This window comes from Zalophus californianus, chromosome 16 (genome assembly GCF_009762305.2).
Source record: "Zalophus californianus isolate mZalCal1 chromosome 16, mZalCal1.pri.v2, whole genome shotgun sequence".
NCBI classification, from domain to species: domain Eukaryota; kingdom Metazoa; phylum Chordata; class Mammalia; order Carnivora; family Otariidae; genus Zalophus; species Zalophus californianus.
In genome coordinates, this window is record NC_045610.1 from 27876448 (window position 1) to 27893465 (window position 17018).

The 17018-nt window shown below is 42.7% G+C and overlaps 1 protein-coding gene across 13 annotated transcripts in view; it reads left to right on the top strand.

Moving 5' to 3' along the window:
* Positions 1-13796, top strand: part of TEX14 (testis expressed 14, intercellular bridge forming factor) — a 111594-nt gene extending 97798 nt beyond the window's left edge. For 5 of the 13 annotated variants that reach the window (XM_027568233.2, XM_027568228.2, XM_027568236.2 and 2 more), the window contains 8 exons: positions 705-804; positions 2231-2305; positions 4968-5045; positions 5786-5885; positions 9800-9892; positions 11783-11892; positions 13147-13198; positions 13665-13796. In XM_027568233.2, the coding sequence (XP_027424034.2) occupies positions 705-804; positions 2231-2305; positions 4968-5045; positions 5786-5885; positions 9800-9892; positions 11783-11892; positions 13147-13198; positions 13665-13701 (645 nt within the window). In that variant the 3' untranslated portion in view covers positions 13702-13796. Of the gene's footprint in view, positions 1-704; positions 805-1748; positions 1868-2230; positions 2306-4967; positions 5046-5785; positions 5927-9799; positions 9893-11782; positions 11893-13146; positions 13199-13664 lie in introns of those variants that run through there. The other 8 variants (XM_027568234.2, XM_027568231.2, XM_027568232.2 and 5 more) reach the window with 8 other exon arrangements.
* Positions 13797-17018: the final 3222 nt, after the last annotated feature.

Here is a 17018-nt window from a genome sequence, read left to right on the forward strand (position 1 = left end):
CCTGCTGTCCTTTTTTTTCTCTTCTCTCTCCCTCGTATTTCATATGTATAGTATCTTCAAGAAAAATACAAATTCCTTACTTGGCACTGCTCATTAAAAATCTGTTGACCATCCTATAGGCAGATTGATGACTGCTTTGGCCTTCAATTAAAAATCAGCTGCCGGGCACCTGGGTGGCTCAGTTGGTTAAGCGACTGCCTTCGGCTCAGGTCATGATCCTGGAGTCCTGGGATCGAGTCCTGCATCGGGCTCCCTGCTCAGCAGGGAGTCTGCTTCTCCCTCTGACCCTCTTCCCTCTCATGTGCTTTCTCTCTCTCTCATTCTCTCTCTCAAATAAATAAATAAAATCTTAAAAAAAAATTTCAACCATCTGTTAATTGGGCATGTTCTAAGTGCCAGGGAGCCTGCCAGGCCCTCTTCTAGGCATCCAAATATAAATAAGATAGACCTAGTCCCTGTCCCGGAGGAGTTCCCCATCTAGTGAGAAAGGCGGGTGGGATCCACACACAGGTGGGTACTGGGCACTGCAGAGGCAAAGAGGAGTGAGAAGGGTTTGCTGAGGAGGAGTGAGTTTGACTCAATCAGCAAAACAAATGGCTTCTTCCATCAGTGAAACACAGGCTTACTCTTGGAAATGGTTGAACTGCATGGGTCTTTTGAGCTCAATATATGTGTCAGTTACCATGTTTATGTCTTACTTATAGAAAAGATTGTCTGCATTTACTGGGGCCGGTTCCTCCAGCATTGCTAAGTCACCTGACACATCGTCATCCCATGCCCCCCGGAGAAGGAGCCTGCCAAAAGGTATCCTGTGTTTTTAATATCGAAATAGAACCAAAATACAAAACAATAGTAAGCCAGTTTAAGGGAGCCTTCTTCTCATCTTTGATGCTACATTAGATTCCAACAGACATGCTATTTTCGGGCACCTGGGTGGTCATTAAACGTCTGCCTTTGGCTCAGGTCATGATCCCAGGGTCCTGGGATCGAGTCCCGCACCGGGCCCCCTGCTCGGCAGGGAGCCTGCTTCTCCCTCTCCCACTCCCCCTGCTTGTGTTCCTGCTCTCGCTGTCTCTCTCTCTCTGTCAAATAAATGAATAAAATCTTTAAAAAAAAACAAAAGAAATGCTATTTTCCCTCTGATTATAAAAGTAAAGTATACTTATTAAACAGAATTAAAAAGAGCTTTTAAAAAAAAACTACCACTTAATTCTACCACCATTTTTTAACTTCTTGTACTATTTTGGCATGTATCTTTTTTTTTTAAAGTAAACTCTCTGCCCAACGTGGGGCTCAAACTCACGTCCCCCGAGATGAAGGGTTGCATGCTGTACTGACTGAGCCAGCCAGGCACAGCTCTCTTTCATATTTCTAGAAATATGCAAAAATATATATATTTTTAGCATAGTTGAGATCATAATTGTGTGTCAGCTCTGGCCTTTTTTTCCCTCTGATTCTGTATTTTCAGGATTTCCCCTCAGTCAATGGAAGTTATTTGTAAATATGTGTAAATGGCTTCATAATAGTCCATTCTACATATGTTGCTTAACCATGCCCTAATGTTGAAGATTTATATTGTTTTCTAATTTTTGCTCTTTGTACAAAAATCTTTGTCTGTACCTCTGATCCCTTTCTTAGGATAGATTCTTAGGAGATGATTTTCAAACCAAAAGGTATGAGAATGTTAAAAGCTCTTGAGGTTTATTGCCTTTGGTATATTAATTTCAATGTCTTATGTTTTGGTGCAGTTCTTGGATTTTGTGGATTATGCTGAGGGGTTTTGGATAGTGTTATAACTGAGCAGTTAAGGAAAGGCCCAAAGAATGGTTGCTTCTGTATCCCCTGGCCTGATAATCTATAGAGAAAGACCTCCCACTTTATATGTTTTATTCATTTTGAGTGGTCCAGAGCGTCAGTATCCCTCCAGGAGCCCACAGCTGCTTGGTAAGAATTTGTACCTCACCTACCCTAATGTCCTTGGGGAGGAAAGGACACAGATCAGTCAGTACTGGGTAAGGGGCAAAGTAGGAAAGGGTTTGGAGTAAAAGGGGGAGTAAACCCGTTCACATGTTAGGAGGTGTCAACTAGGACTGCTGATGTGAAATGCTGTCTCCCTGCCTTAGTTTGTTTTACTGTTGAGAAGTCCTAGGTCAAGTCCATGTGGAAGCCGTGAAAATCCAGTTCAGGGCCAGGAAGGTGTTAAGTCATTTCCCCCTTTATCTTTTTTAAGCACTAGTAGAAGCCATTTCACAGCGTCACATTGATGAGCTACCACCACCATCTCAGGAGCTGCTTGACGAAATTGGTAAGGGATGTTTAATACCGAATGTGCTCCGTGACCACAGTGTGGTTCTTTGTCTAAAGTGTAAGCACTAGTACAAAAGACCCTCAGAAGGTCTGATCGAATGTACACAATTTAGGAAGGAGCAGTTTTCCAATAAAATGGGCCTCGCACTACTATTGAAACCTGGCCAGGATAATTAGCCTGTGTGTGTTGTCATTTTGTTACTTAAAGGGCCTATGGTAATGATTCTAAGAGAAGTTAACATTTGAGTGGTTTATTATGATGAAATTCTTTTACTAAAGGGATTTTTTTACTTCCTTTTTGAACGAAACTAGCCATAACTTGGGGACCTGATGTCTGGCTACTGAGGCCAAGACATCCTGTACTTTCAGTTTTGCCATTAGCAGGAGGTATTAAAGGTATTGGCAGCATGGATGAATCACTTTCCCAGGGGCAGAGATGTCAGTGGCATAAGACCTAATGAGACCAGAATTTTCCATTTCAGGCAGAGACCCAGTTATACCAGCTCAATTTAATAGTAGCTGGATGGGCTGGCCCTGCCCAGCTGAGCCAATGCCGAATAAATGGCATCATTGGGACAGGTGGTTTCCTTACCCAGGAAAGACCCGACTGTTCTCTTCTTGACAGCCTGGCTGACCAGCCCCTTACCCTGAGAGGACACATCTTGTCAGACCTCTGATGGCCCAGTTCTTGGTATGGGGCCTCTAGAGAATTTCCTGAGATGCACCAGCTGGTTTTCAGGGTCTCTGAGGTTTTGTGTTTCATCAGAAAGAGGGAGGTAAATGAGGACCTATGTGGTCTGACTCAATGGACAGCTATCGCAACCCCAAGCCCCTGACTGTGGGTCTGAAGAACTAGGGTGGAACCAGTCAGAGCTGCCAGAACCTTCCCTAGTTTCTTTTTCCGTACTCACAGGCCCTTCTTACCTCGTCACACCTCTCCCACAATGCCACAGGGTCATAGGGGTGTTAGGTTAAGCTCTTAGGGTTCCCACTCCCACACTGGCTTTCCTTCTCTAGAAATCCCCAGGGAGTCTTTGCAAATCCTCCTCTCTAGTTCCTCTTCATAGTATAGCAATTGAACTGCTGCTTAGAAGAGTAAAGGTCACCTACACACATCCAGCTCAGGTAAATTCTCAGTGTCATTTGTTCCTTGGTCATGACTTAAGGTAGTATTTGTAGGTTTCTTTGTAGTTTGACCTTAGAGATACTTTCCCTCTGGATCCCGCTGTCTCCTCTTTCAGTCACCATATGGACTCCCCCATTTCAGCAGCTGTCAGCAGGCTTCCTCCTGGGCTCCAGCCTCATGGCACAGCTGTACCCCAGTACGCTCTGAGGAAACCCTTCCTCATTTTACTTACGGGAATTATCTGGACCAGGTTTCTAGGTGATGTCTGCACTTTGACATGGGTCAGTAATTTCCCAGAAAGACAAAAGCGAGAGGGCACTTGGGTGGTTTCTCCTAATGATGGGCACTCCCACGCAATTATTGTATATTATCATTTTCTTGTTCCACCTCAGGAGAGCTTTGGGGAGTGACCTGGTGCTGACACCTGTTCTTTTGGAGGACCCACATCCAAAGCTCTAGGCTTCTGACAAAGGCCTAAAGGGGGGGATCCTCTAGAACCCTAGGATATAGGTGATCCTTTAAGATCAACAAGAGACTACTTTTAACAAGGATAAAAATGGATTTTTTATTTCAAATTACTTGAAATGATCAAATGGGGCCCCTTGATGCCCAGGAGCTGCCAGGAAGCTTCCTGACCTACAGGAAGAGAGAGCCCTGTGCCTGCACACAACAGGGCTGCGTCAGGGAACCCAAGGTCCCTCTGTGTGCTGCCTCCCAGCTATCTCCCTGCTCTGCGGGGAGCACTTGAAGCATACTGTGCAGCTAACAAATGCACAGCAGGATGCAGGGTTTAGCAGATCCTTGTCTTGGTCTTGTGGTCAATTCTTTAGGAACTGGAAATTATAGATATTCTTTGCCCTAGGTCTTTTGATAAACTAGGTAAAAAATATGAAACATAGGCCACAGGGATGGGGAAAATTGGAGGTTGCTTTGATGTTGTTCCACACTTTTTGAGAGAGGATAAAATAGAGATTAAGAGCATAGATCTTAGAGCTGGACCATCTAGGTTCAAATCCCAGCTCTGCATCTTACTCTCTGTGATTCCAGGCAAGGTCCCCAACCTTTCCTTACCTTCATTTCCTCATCTGCTAAACAGGAATGGAAATCATATGATCAGTCTTGTAGGGTTGTTGTGAAGACTGCAAACATTAATCTTGAATGAATGTGTGTAAGTTAAAAACACTACCTGCCACATAGAGCTCTGCAAATGTGACCTATTATCGTTACCGTTTTTGTTTTTATTTTTAGTGTTGGAGGGGATCGAATGCCCTAGACCAGTGGTTCTCAAACTTTATCAGCTGTCAGAGTCACCTGGAGGGCTTGTAAAATATGATTGCTTGGCCCCACCCCCAGAGTTCCTGACTCAGTAGGTCTGAGATGAGGCCTAAGAATTTGCATATCTAAGTCAGAGTATACTGAGTATAACTGAGGCTGCTGATCCAAGGGCCACCCTTTGAGAACCACTGCCCTAGAGAATGGTGTGACATGTAAAGGAAGAAATAACTTGCCTTCTGCTTTTGTATAATTGTGACAGAGCACTTGAAGCAGGAGCAGGCCTCATCCACGGTGTTGGGGGAGAACACAGCAAGTCATCTGGGCATCACTGCAAATGGTAAGCCAACTACCCAGATCATTTTCATCAGGTCCTTGCTGTAACACTGTCCTTGGCAGCACATTGGTACATTTGGGGGACTGCGGACCTTGAAGTCAGGCACAATTCCACCTCAGTTGCCACTTTTGTACTGCAAACTAATGTCTCTGAGCCTCAGTCATCCTCTTCTGTAAAATGGGGATAATTCCTACCTCCTGATGTATGCAATATCTCTAAGCACAGTGCCCGCTACATTGTAAGATACTGCACAAACCTTCCCTTCATAGGACTGCTGGCAGGATGAAATGAGATAGCATTACGAGATGCCTGGCATACATTAAAGGGTACTACCCTTCCCCACCCAAATTCCTTCCTTGAGGCTTCAACCTAGAAACATCTAACAAGTGAGAACAGAGTAGTCCCCCAAAGTAAATCTGGGCAATTTGTTTCCAGGGTCTCCTGCCTCCTCTTTTATGCGCCCTTTTTTTCCTCTGTTTCCTCTGTCTCTCTTGAGTCTTGGCACAGGTAAGGTTTCTTGTCGCTTTACCTGGCACCAGAGAGCTCCCAAGACCCCAGAAGCAGCTGCTGTGGTTGCAGGCACCCTGCAGACTGCCACCTGGTCCCTGGCTCTCCTGGGAAGAAGTCGTGCAGTGCATGCTTCAGGGACCACTGATTTTAATTTTTTGTACTCCATTTTAAGGCAGCCTTTCTCAATTGTTTTTTGATGTTCTAATAAAGTTAAGTCTTTCAACTGTTTTTAGATCAAAGGCATTTAGAAGAACAAGCAACTAACTGTGAAAAAGAAGATAGCAGTATGCTTTGGACCAAAGAAACTCAGGATCTAGAAGAGGACACGGAGAGGTAACAGAAAAAGCTGGACTTCTGAAAGGATTTACTATATGGTATTAGTTTGTATTCATTTTTCTTCTGATATTTGACAAATAAGATGGGAAGAAAAGGTCTTTCTTCATACTATTCTAATAGCCCCTATTCCTAAAAGTTTTTTGGTTTTTATTGTAATTGTGATAAACATAACATAAAATTTTCAAGGGTACAGTTCAGTAATGTTAAGTATATTCACATTGTTGTGCAACCAGTCTCTTAAACTTACTCATCTTACAAAACTGAAACTCTTTTTTTTATTATGGTAATCACCATACATTACATCATTAGTTTTTGATGTAGTGTTCCATGATTCATTATTTGCGTATAACACCCAGTGCTCCACGCAGAACGTGCTCTCTTTAATACCCATCACCAGGCTAACCCATCCCCCACCCCCCTCCCCTCTAGAACCCTCAGTTTGTTTCTCAGAGTCCATCATCTCTCATGGTTCCTCTCCCCCTCCGATTTCCCCCCTTCATTCTTCCCCTCCTGCTCTCTTCTTTCAAAACTGAAACTCTTATACTCAAAAACCAACTGCCCATTTGCCCTTTCTCAGTTCCTAGCAACTGCCATTCTACTTTCTGTTTCTATGAATTTTTTTTAAAAGATTTTATTTATTTATTGAGAGAGAGAGAGAGAATGGTAGAGAGCATGAGAGAGAGGAAGGTCAGAGGGAGAAGCAGACCCCCTGCTGAGCAGGGAGCCCGATGTGGGACTCAATCCCGGGACTCCAGGATCATGACCTGAGCCGAAGGCAGTCGCTTAACCAACTGAGCCACCCAGGCGCCCCTGTTTCTATGAATTTGACTCCTCTTGATACCTCATATAAGTAAAGTCATACAGTATTTGTCATTTTGTAACTGGTTTATTTCACTTAGCATAATATCCTCAAGGTTCATCCATGCAACGTAGTCAGAATTTCCTTTTTTTTTTTTTTTTTTAAGATTTTGTTTATTTGAGAGAAAGAGAGCACGAGCAGTGACAGCGGCAGAGGGAGAGGGAGAACAGGCTCTCCGCTGAGCAGAGAGCCCAGTGTGGGGCTTGATCCTGTGAGTCAGGATCATGACCTGAGCTGAAGGCAGACGCTTAACCAACTGAGCCATCCAGGCGCCCCAGAATTTCCTTCTTTTTTAAGGCTGAATTCCTCTGTGTGTGTGTTTGTGTGTCTATGTGTTACATTTTGTTTATCCATTCATTTACTGGTTAGACACTGGGTTACTTCCATCCTTTGCCTACTGTGAATAATGCTCCTATGAACACGGGTGTACAAATATCTCTTCTAAACATCCTGCTTTCAATTATTTTGGATATGTACGCTGAAGTGGTATTGCTGGATCACATGGTAAATCTATTTTTAATTTTTTGAGGAAATACCATACTGTTTTCCACAGCAGCTGCACCATTTTACATTCCTACCAACAGTGCAGAAGGGCTCCAATTTCTTCACATCCTTGCCAATACTTGTTATTTTCTGGATTTTTTGATAGTAGCCACTCTAAGGGAATGAGTATGAGGTGATATTGTGGTTTTGATTTGCATTTCCCCAGTGATGAGGGATGTTGAATACCTTTTCATATGGTCCATGGCCATTTGTATATTTTCTCTGGAGAAAAAAATATTCAAGTTCTTTGCCCATTTTTTAATAGGATTTTTTTCTTGTCAGGTTGTTTTTTTGTTTTTGTTTTTACTTCATTTTGTGAGGCAAACATAGGTTTTAGCTTGTTAAAAAAAAAATGTTTCCATTAAAGCCTTAGAAGAGAATTTTTTTAGATATTTGTAGCCAAATAAGAGAAAATGGGGGCAGTCACCCAGACAGTTGAGTCTAAAAACACAAGGTTGCGGGGCGCCTGGGTGGCTCAGTCGTTAGGCGTCTGCCTTCAGCTCAGGTCATGATCCCAGGGTCCTGGGATCGAGCCCCGCGTCGGGCTCCCTGCTCCGCAGGAAGCCTGCTTCTCCCTCTCCCACTCCCCCTGCTTGTGTTCCTGCTCTCCCTGTCTCTCTCTCTGTCAAATAAATAAATAAATAAATAAAAACACAAGGTTGCCTCAAGAAACCCCGTTCCATTCCTGATTCAGAGCTCTCCTTTGACCTGTGCTGTAAGGTAAACCACTTCAGCTCACCTCTTGTGCCTTCTGACTTCTTTGCCTTGCCCTAACTGTCATTCGGGGCCAGGACTGGCATGAGGTGAGTGAGACACACTCCTTGGGCACAAAATTGAAGAAGACACCAAAAAACGCAGGTGTCAAGATAAATTATTTTAATGTGGTATTTTTAAAAATGAAAATTGATGCCAAAAAATCCACGATGAGCAAAATGTCTAAATTTTGAAGAAAAAGAGGATCTGAATCTATCCTTGTACCATTCGTGTTATTCTAATCCTGTGATCCTTAGGGTAGCCTGCAGAATTCTTTCAACTGCAAATGATAGAGAACCCCACCATTGTGCTTAGATGAGTTTGTCTCACACAAGAGGCAGTCCCGCTGGTTGGCAGGGCATGCCTGGGATAGCAGCTTGGTGATGTGACCAGGGACTTAGGCTCTTTGGATATTCCTGCTTTGCCACCTTAGCATGTTGACCTTTATTTTCAGACTTGTCACCTCCTGGTTGCAAGGTGGCTGCTATCCACTACCAGGCAGAGATAAAAGGGTGGGGCAAAGGAATGTTCTGACTCTGCCCCTTTTTATCTGGAAAGCACTTTCCCAGAAGCCCTCCCTAGTAGGAGATATAAGGCCCTACTTATATCTCACTGGCCAAATGTGATGCATGACCACCCTCAGTTGCAAGGGAGACTATAAATTGAGTTTTTAGTTTTTTAGCTGCTATAGAAGAAGAAGGCAAGGGAGAAGAGTGCTATGAATAACTTTTAGGTAGTGAATCGTTTCTGTCACACTCTTCAAGGGCTAAATTATTCTATATGAGGAAGGAAAAGAAAGACCTGGAAGGGAAGGTCTGGGAAGTGGAGGAGGAGACTGGAGTCCTGGGACCAGCAAGGGGAAGGTCCTGGGGAGACAGAAAAGACAAAGAGGCAAAGGGGGAAGAAGATAAATACTTTTTTAAAGTTTTAGATATCTTTTTTTCTAGGAATGCCTGGGTGGCTCAGTCAATTAAACATCTGCCTTCGGCTCAGGTCATGATCCCAGGGTCCTGGGATCAAGTCCCACTGAGCTCCTTACTGAGCAGGGAGCCTGCTTCTTCTTCTGTCTGCTGCTCCCCCTGCTTGTGTACACTCACTCTGTCTCTCTGACAAATAAATAAAATCTTTAAAAAATAGTAAATAACTAAAAAAAGAAATCTTTTTTCTGTAATGTATAAATCCAGCCCTTCCATCTCCGCAAAACACCTTCAGTAAAAATGTACATCATTATTCAAGCAAAAGAAGATTAGCTCAAAAAGCCAAGTTAAATTTGGTTGTATAAAGTGCTTTGCTCGTGATCAAAAGTTAGCTACTATAACTGTTTTCCAAAAGGGCTGGCTGTGCTGGACACAGATAGATGCCCACAGTGGGACTTTTCAGGCCTTCCAAAAACACTCTCTGCATCCTTTAGCCTCAGAGGCAGTTCTTCATCCAAAAAAGTAGTAATGAGTGTACAGTTCTAGCCTCAGGTAGACATTGACTTAATGACATAGAATTGAGACTGAGTCTAACATTGGACTTTGGGAGGTAACTATGGGTGCTGAGGCTTTTGGTCAAGGGGCTAAAGAAGGGTTTTGGTCTGCATTTAAATCGGATCTCAGTGACCTCTGCTGCTGTAGGTAGTCTCACTGAGCTCTCATTTTCTCATGTGTATGGTGAAAGCACAGGTTTGAAGGGCCTTCCCCACTCTAAAACACTGTGCCCCCTTGTCATGGGACAAGAATTGTCTCAATTCTCTTCACTTACCCTTGGACAGAGCTCACTCTACTCTCGATGAAGACCTAGAAAGGTGGCTGCAGCCCCCTGAGGACAGCACGGAGCTACAAGACCTCCCTGAAGGTTCTACAAGGTTATTGTTCTCCCATCAGGGGATCATTTTCTTCTTTTTCAGGAAGGAGGTCTAGATTTTAGTTTGTTTTTTGTTTTTTTTTTAAATACTTTGACTCCTTGAAGAATGAGTGTCTGGTGATGTCATTACATTGCTGCTGTTAAGCCAGCCTTGACTCCTGTCTGCCCCTCTTCCTCCAACCACCCACAACGCTCAAGATACTGATTACCAGATTGATATCACTATACAGAGAGGCCTCCAAGATTGCGTACCTTGGCCCTGTCACCTCCAACATTTTCATCAGCCATTTGAATTAAATCAGAAAAGGCATGCTTATCAAATTTTTAGATAACAAATCTAAGAATGAATGCTAATGTGATAGGTGGTAGACTGTGGATTCAAAATAGTCTTGACAGGTGGAAATCTTAGATTCCTCTAAAAGATGAAAGTGAGCATTGAGATGTGTAGAATGTGAGGGATCTGACCTAATGGAGAATTTTTGACTGGAAGCTCCTCCTCACTGCAGTTTCATTGAAGGGAGGAAGTGTGTCTTATTTTTATATGCTCAGCATTTAGCATGCATTTTGAGACATGGTAAGAATTCAAGAAATTTTTCTTGAAGAGGGCATAAATAGTGACTCCATGAGATCTCAGTTTGATGCAATTGCTAAAAAGGTCAGTGCAGCATTAATGCTGAACAGACAGAGATGTGTTGTCCAGGGCAATGTCTCACACTAGAGAGGGGACTCCTGGGACACAGTGTGGGGCGTCTTCCTGGGTGCCATAGTTTAAAAGCGATGTTGACAAACAGAAGAGGGTGGCCCTAGAACAGTCAGACGTCTGGAAACCATGTCCTGTGAGAACAGCTGAAGGATCTGGGGAGGCTCAGCCTGAGAAGCACGGGTGGGGTTGAGGATTTGATAGCTGCCCTCAAATACCTGAGATACTGTGAAGTGAAGAGAGTCTGCTTACTCTCCTCTCCCCCAAAGGACAGAGCTAGTGACTAGAAACTGCAGAGTTAGGTATTTTTATGCAGCAAACCACACTCTTTCTAAGAGCCATAGCCATCTGATAGAGAGAACAACTGCCTTTACGCTCCCTTGACCACCAGCTCCTCCCACTCAAGCACAGGCTAGACAACGCTGGGCCTGGTCATCTGGATGGAGGTGGGAAAGACCCTCAAGGCTTCCTCCCATTCTAGAGCCTATGATTCTATCAGTGATGAGAGGTTAGGAGGGGAAAAATCCTTTTTGCTCTAGCTGGCTTTATTTTCTCTCTCATTTTACATATTTTGTTTTGAATATTTAGCAAATGAAAACAGAAGAAAAATCCCTAAACAGTGTCAGATTGGTTGAGCCAGCATCTGTTGAGCACTGACAGTGAGCCAAGCGCTGTGCTGGAGAAGCAGAGGGATAGGATGTCTCTGCTTTTCAGGAGTTTACCGTTGAGTGGGGGAGATGCTTTCTGCTTACTAGTTTGGCAAACATGGCCTTAAATCATTAGATATTTCAATCAGAGATACTTCAGAGAGAGTTCCAGGAAATGAAGTAAGGTAATAAAATAAATGGTGGTTATAAAAAGGACACCAGTTAGAACATAAGTGAAATGCTTTGTGGGGGTTGGGTAGAGGGGGATAATATAGCCTCGAGGTTGAGAGCAGAGTCTGAGACAGACTGCTTGGGTCAGATCCCAGTTCCAGGACTTACCAGGCTGTAACTAAACTTCTCTGTGCCTCATGGTAGTGGTGACTACCTCATAGAGTTGTAATAAGAATTAAATGAGTTAATGTACATTATAGCGCACAAGCTAATGCCTGGCCACTAGGGCCACCTATTATGATTCCTTTGGAGCAGTCCTGGTCTCCTGGCCATCGTGCTTATGGTTTGATGCTCAAAATCATTGTCATTGAAGGGAGGCAAATATCAAGGATCAAGAAGCTGGTGAAAAGAAAAGAAAAGGGGAAGAAAGGATCAAATCAGAGAGAAGGAAATCAGACAGTTTCTTACGAACTTCTGAAGAAGGTATGAATGAATGATTATTTATGATGTAGCCTGGAGTCCTTGCGGTGTGATAAGCATCCGAGTTATTTAGAAATACTTCCCAGATGCTATAAATAATCCTTCTGTGCTTTCCTCCTGTAGTTCAGCCCATGTTTTCTCTAAATTGCCAGTTGTATTATCTTCATCACAAAACAGTAAAAACACCCAATTCTATTTCTACAGCAAAAGCCTTCGGCCAGTTTCATCAGCTTATCTTACACACTCTCTGGGAAGATGTTTTGCTTCTAATTGTCTGGTGTCTTCAAAAGAGTTCTAAATTTAGCTCCTGCAGAATCTGATAAGAAATCATAAACTGGAATTTAAGTGGAGTCTACAAGTAATATGAAAGGATAAATTAATCTTATTTTAAAACCATTTCGACAGAGCTTTAGGCGTCATTCACAAATGACACCCCTCTATATTTAAAGTTCCTTCTACTTAGGAAGTTAGAAATACTAACTCTTTCAGAATATCTGGTATCCCTTGCATCCCTTCCCTGGTTCATTCTCACTCCTCCTCCTTTCTCTGCCCTGTTTTGTGCTTTGTGGACTCTATCTCCTGGGCTTCCTGGCCAGCAGGCTTCCCGCTGGTCAGTAGGAAGAGGGCAGAAGAGTAGCTGGGGTATTACTTCCCCTGTCTGCCTACTTCAACACCTAGTCTCTGTGTAGAAGTGGTGTCCCTCCAGAAGCACAGCTTCTGTGAGGCCGCCTGTCCTTCTCAGATCCAGCTATCACTGGGTCCCAGTAACTGTTCTGCCCCACCTCCCCTCCAGTCCCTCTGGACTTAGTAGTGATAATGGTTTCCCACTGCTGCTGGTCACTGGATGCCTTGCCAGCCCTTGTTTGCTCCCTTAACTCTGACTACCCCTGTGTAAGTAGTCACTTCGTTAAAGGGCTTGGGGGTGCATTTGGTTTCCTCTGGGACCCTGACTGGCACAGGGGTCCAGAGTGTATGAGCATTTAGCTAGTGTTGAATTCACTGAGAACATAATGCAGGGACTTTGTGAATTAGCATCATTAGTGTCCATTGATGTGACAGACAGCTGCAGAATGTTAGGAGGGGATGCCCATTAACCGTGTTTTTAGAAAGATTCTCTCTGTAGAAGAAAACAACCGTTGTTGGTAAGACAATTCACCCTAAACTAGAGAGAGAACACTAATGTGACTTCTGAATACTGGCACCCTTTGACCCAGACAGTAATTGGGTTGTGTTTTCTTCTTTCTATATTTCATCAAGAGGAACTAAAACCCTGTTTTTGGAAGCGACTGGGTTGGTCTGAACCATCCAGGTAATGAGTTGGCATATGCTTATAGGTCAAAGTTTACTGTCTGTAGACAACAGGAGCAGGCTTTAAACATTCGCCAGCATCTAAATAAACATGAATGATAAAGTTACTAATAAATTTCTTTAAATGATAATGAATTCAGGGTTGCTCAGTTTTTTATCTGTTAGTGTTTATAGTTAATTAAAATATAAGGTGAAATTCATGCCAACTTTGGTGAAGTAGTCAGTAGATTCAGCACAAGAGCAGTTTTAGATGGAGGACAGAATGCTGCTTTCAGTTGCTTGGCAGTCATTGTGCATTCCCATGATATACTAGTTGATTATCTCCTTTGAATATAAAGATCAAAATCCCTTTCCCTTGAATTCAGTTGAATAGAAAGAAACTGCTCTTTGTGTCTTTCAAAAATGTGTGCACCAACTCGAAACTCCTTTTTTTTGTTGTTGTTGTTCTTTAAAAAATACACATACAGGATAATCGTGCTGGATCCGAGTGACTTGTCAGACTGATGGGAATTGGATCATAGGTGGACTCCTGGCCTGGGTTGGAGCATCCTGCTCGAGAGCTCCCCCCTCTCCTCATCTGCTTCAGTCACCTTCAGGGCAGTGATTCCGTTGCTCACACTTTGTTCAGTTGCCACCATAGACAGAACATTGGCCCCGTCTGTTTGCAGCACATTTAACAATTTGTTTCTGGTCCACATTTCTGAAAAGTGAAAGGTAGCTTTTATTGTAAAATTTTCTCATTGTTTCCAGAATGGCTTTTGGTTTTGTTGTTTAAGATTTTTGAACACTTTAACTCCTGTTATATAATAAAATATTTACTTCTAATACCAATTTAGGTTTTAGCCGTGTAAGAGCTATTTCTTTGTTTTACTTATGGGGAGAGGAACTGCCACCCAAAGAGGCTTCAATTTCTGTTATGAAGTTTGACCTATAAGCAGCTACTGCTACCATCTCTCACATAAACCGGCACCAGTCATCTGTATTTTAGAATAGAAATACTGCCCTCCTCTTGGCTAGGATTGCCATAGTCCATTCCAGCTAGAATTGACTTACATGATGAAAGTACAGGTAGGAATAAAAGCCCAAGACCAAGATATTTTGAACTCTTTAAAGTGAACAAACATAATTTCTGTATACTTCAGATTTTATACCTCACATCATTAGTGCCATAGAGGAATATGAAATTGTGGTAATTTTGCCTCTAATGACTACTGGCCAGATGCATACACATGTCTAGCCTGGTTTTTATTTTGTTTGTTTATGTATTTATTTATTTATTTATTTTTAAGATTTTATTTATTTGACAGAGAGAGACACAGCGAGAGGGGGAACTCAAGCCTGGGGAATGGGAGAGGGAGAAGCAGGCTTCCCGCAGAGCAGGGAGCCCGATATGGGGCTTGATCCCAGGACCCTGGGATCATGACCGGAGCCAAAGGCAGATGCTTAACGACTGAGCCACCCAGGTGCCCCTAGCCTGGTTTTTAGAGGATCAATATACCTTCATCTACCTCAAGTTTGGAGCCTTCACATATGAATAAAAACCTTTTCTTAGAAGCTGTGTGCTGTTATGCAGTACTAGCCAGCTAACATTTTATTCTTAGCAAATAAATAGTAGATCTTTTATTTGTGAAAACTGAATTGTTCCTGTTAAGGATGGTTGTATTCATACAGTTCTTATTAGCACCACAGAATTTTACCCTGCACAAATAAAATAGGAAGGTACAAATCTATTTGAACATTTTGAAGCAAGAGACAGTTGCTTGTCACTGAAACCAGAAGAAAATCAAAGCAAATTACTTTACAAATAATACTATGTATAAGAAACTTGGCGGATACAGAGACTTGTAATATATAGTCCTTCCTCTCATAAACCTTTAATTGGTGAAACAAAACCAACATACCTAAAAAATATAAGGACTAATAGTCTTTATATTGTTAACATGTCAATACTACCTAAAGCAATCTATAGATCCAATGCAATCTCTTATCAGAACCCCAATGACTTGGATGCCTGGGTGGCTCAGATGGTTAAGCATCTGCCTTTGGCTCAGGTCATGATCCCAGGGTCCTGGGATCGAGTCCCACATCGGGCTCCCTGCTCCTTGGGAGCCTGCTTCTCCCTCTGCCATGAATAAATAAATAAAATCTTTAAAAAAAAAGAACCCCAATGACTTTTTTTTTTTTTAAATAAAGATTTTATTTGTCAGAGAGAGAGAGAGAGCACAAGCACGGGGAGCGGCAGGCAGAGGGAGAAGCAGGATCCCATCTGATGCAAGGAGCCCAAGGCAGGACTTGATTCCAGGACCCTGGGATAGTTCTAAGATTTTTTTTTCTGTCGGTACCTGCGGTTCTTGGTCACGCTGCTTTGAAGAATGAAGAGGTAGACCAGACAGAGTGGTGGGCAGCAAAGCAAGGTTTATTGAGCGTTAGCAAAGTGATAGTACAAAGCTCCCGAGGAGGGAGGGGACCTGCAGGGTTGCCCCCCCAATGACTTTTTTTGCATAAATAGGAAAACCCTTCCTAAAATTCATATGAAATCTCAGTGGACCCCAATAGCCAAAGCAATCTTGCAAAAGAACAACAAAATTGGAGGACTCACCCTTCCTGATTTCAAAACTTGCAAAGCTACAGTAAGCAAAACAATGTGGTACTAGTGTAAAGACAGACATACAGATCAATGGAATAGAAGAGAGAGCTGAGGGGCGCCTGGGTGGCTCAGTTGTTCAGCGTCTGCCTTCATGATCCCAGGGTCCTGGGATCGAGCCCCGCATCGGGCTCCCTGCTCGGTGGGAAGCCTGCTTCTCCCTCTTCCACTCCCCCTGCTTGTATTCCCTCTCTCGCTGTGTCTCTCTCTGTCAAATAAATAAATAAAATCTTAAAAAAAGAGAGCTGAGAAATAAAACTTTGCACATACACTAGAACTCATACAGGAATTCAATAAAGTGGCAGGATATAAAATCAATGCACAGAAATCAGTTGCATTTCTATACACCAACAACAAGACAGAAGGAAAGAGAAATTAAGGAGTCAATCCCATTTACAACTGCACCCCAAACCATAAGATACCTAGGAATAAATCTAACCAAAGAGGCAAAGGATCTGTACTCAGTAAACTATAGAATACTCATGAAAAAAATTGAGGAAGACACAAAGAAAGGGAAAAATGTTCATGCTCGTGGATTGGAAGAACAAACACTGTTAAAATGTCTGCTACCTAGAGCAATCTACACATTTAATGCAATCCTTATCAAAATACCATCAACTTTTTTCAAAGAAATGGAACAAATAATCCTAAAATTTGTATGGAACCAGAAAAGACCCCGAATAGCCAGAGGAATGTTGAAAAAGAAAACCAAAGCTGATGGCATCACAATTCCAGACTTCAAGCTCTATTACAAAGCTGTAATCATCAAGACATACAAAACAGATACATAGATCAACGGAACAGAATAGAGAGCCCAGAAATGGACCCTCAACTCTATGGTCAACTAATCTTCGACAAAGCAGGAAAGAATGTCCAGTGGAAAAAAGACAGTCTCTTCAACAAATGGTGCTGGGAAAATTGGACAGCCACATGCAGAAGAATGCAACTGGACCATTTCCTTACACCACACAGAAAAATAGACTCAAAATGGAGGAAAGACCTAAATGTGAGGCAGGAATCCATCAAAATCCTTGACAACACAAGCAGCAACCTCTTCCTAGACACATCGCCAAAGGCAAGGAAAGCAAGGGCAAAAATGAACTATTGGCACTTCATCAAGATAAGAAGCTTTTGCACAGCAAAGGAAACAGTCAACAACACCAAGACAACTGACAGG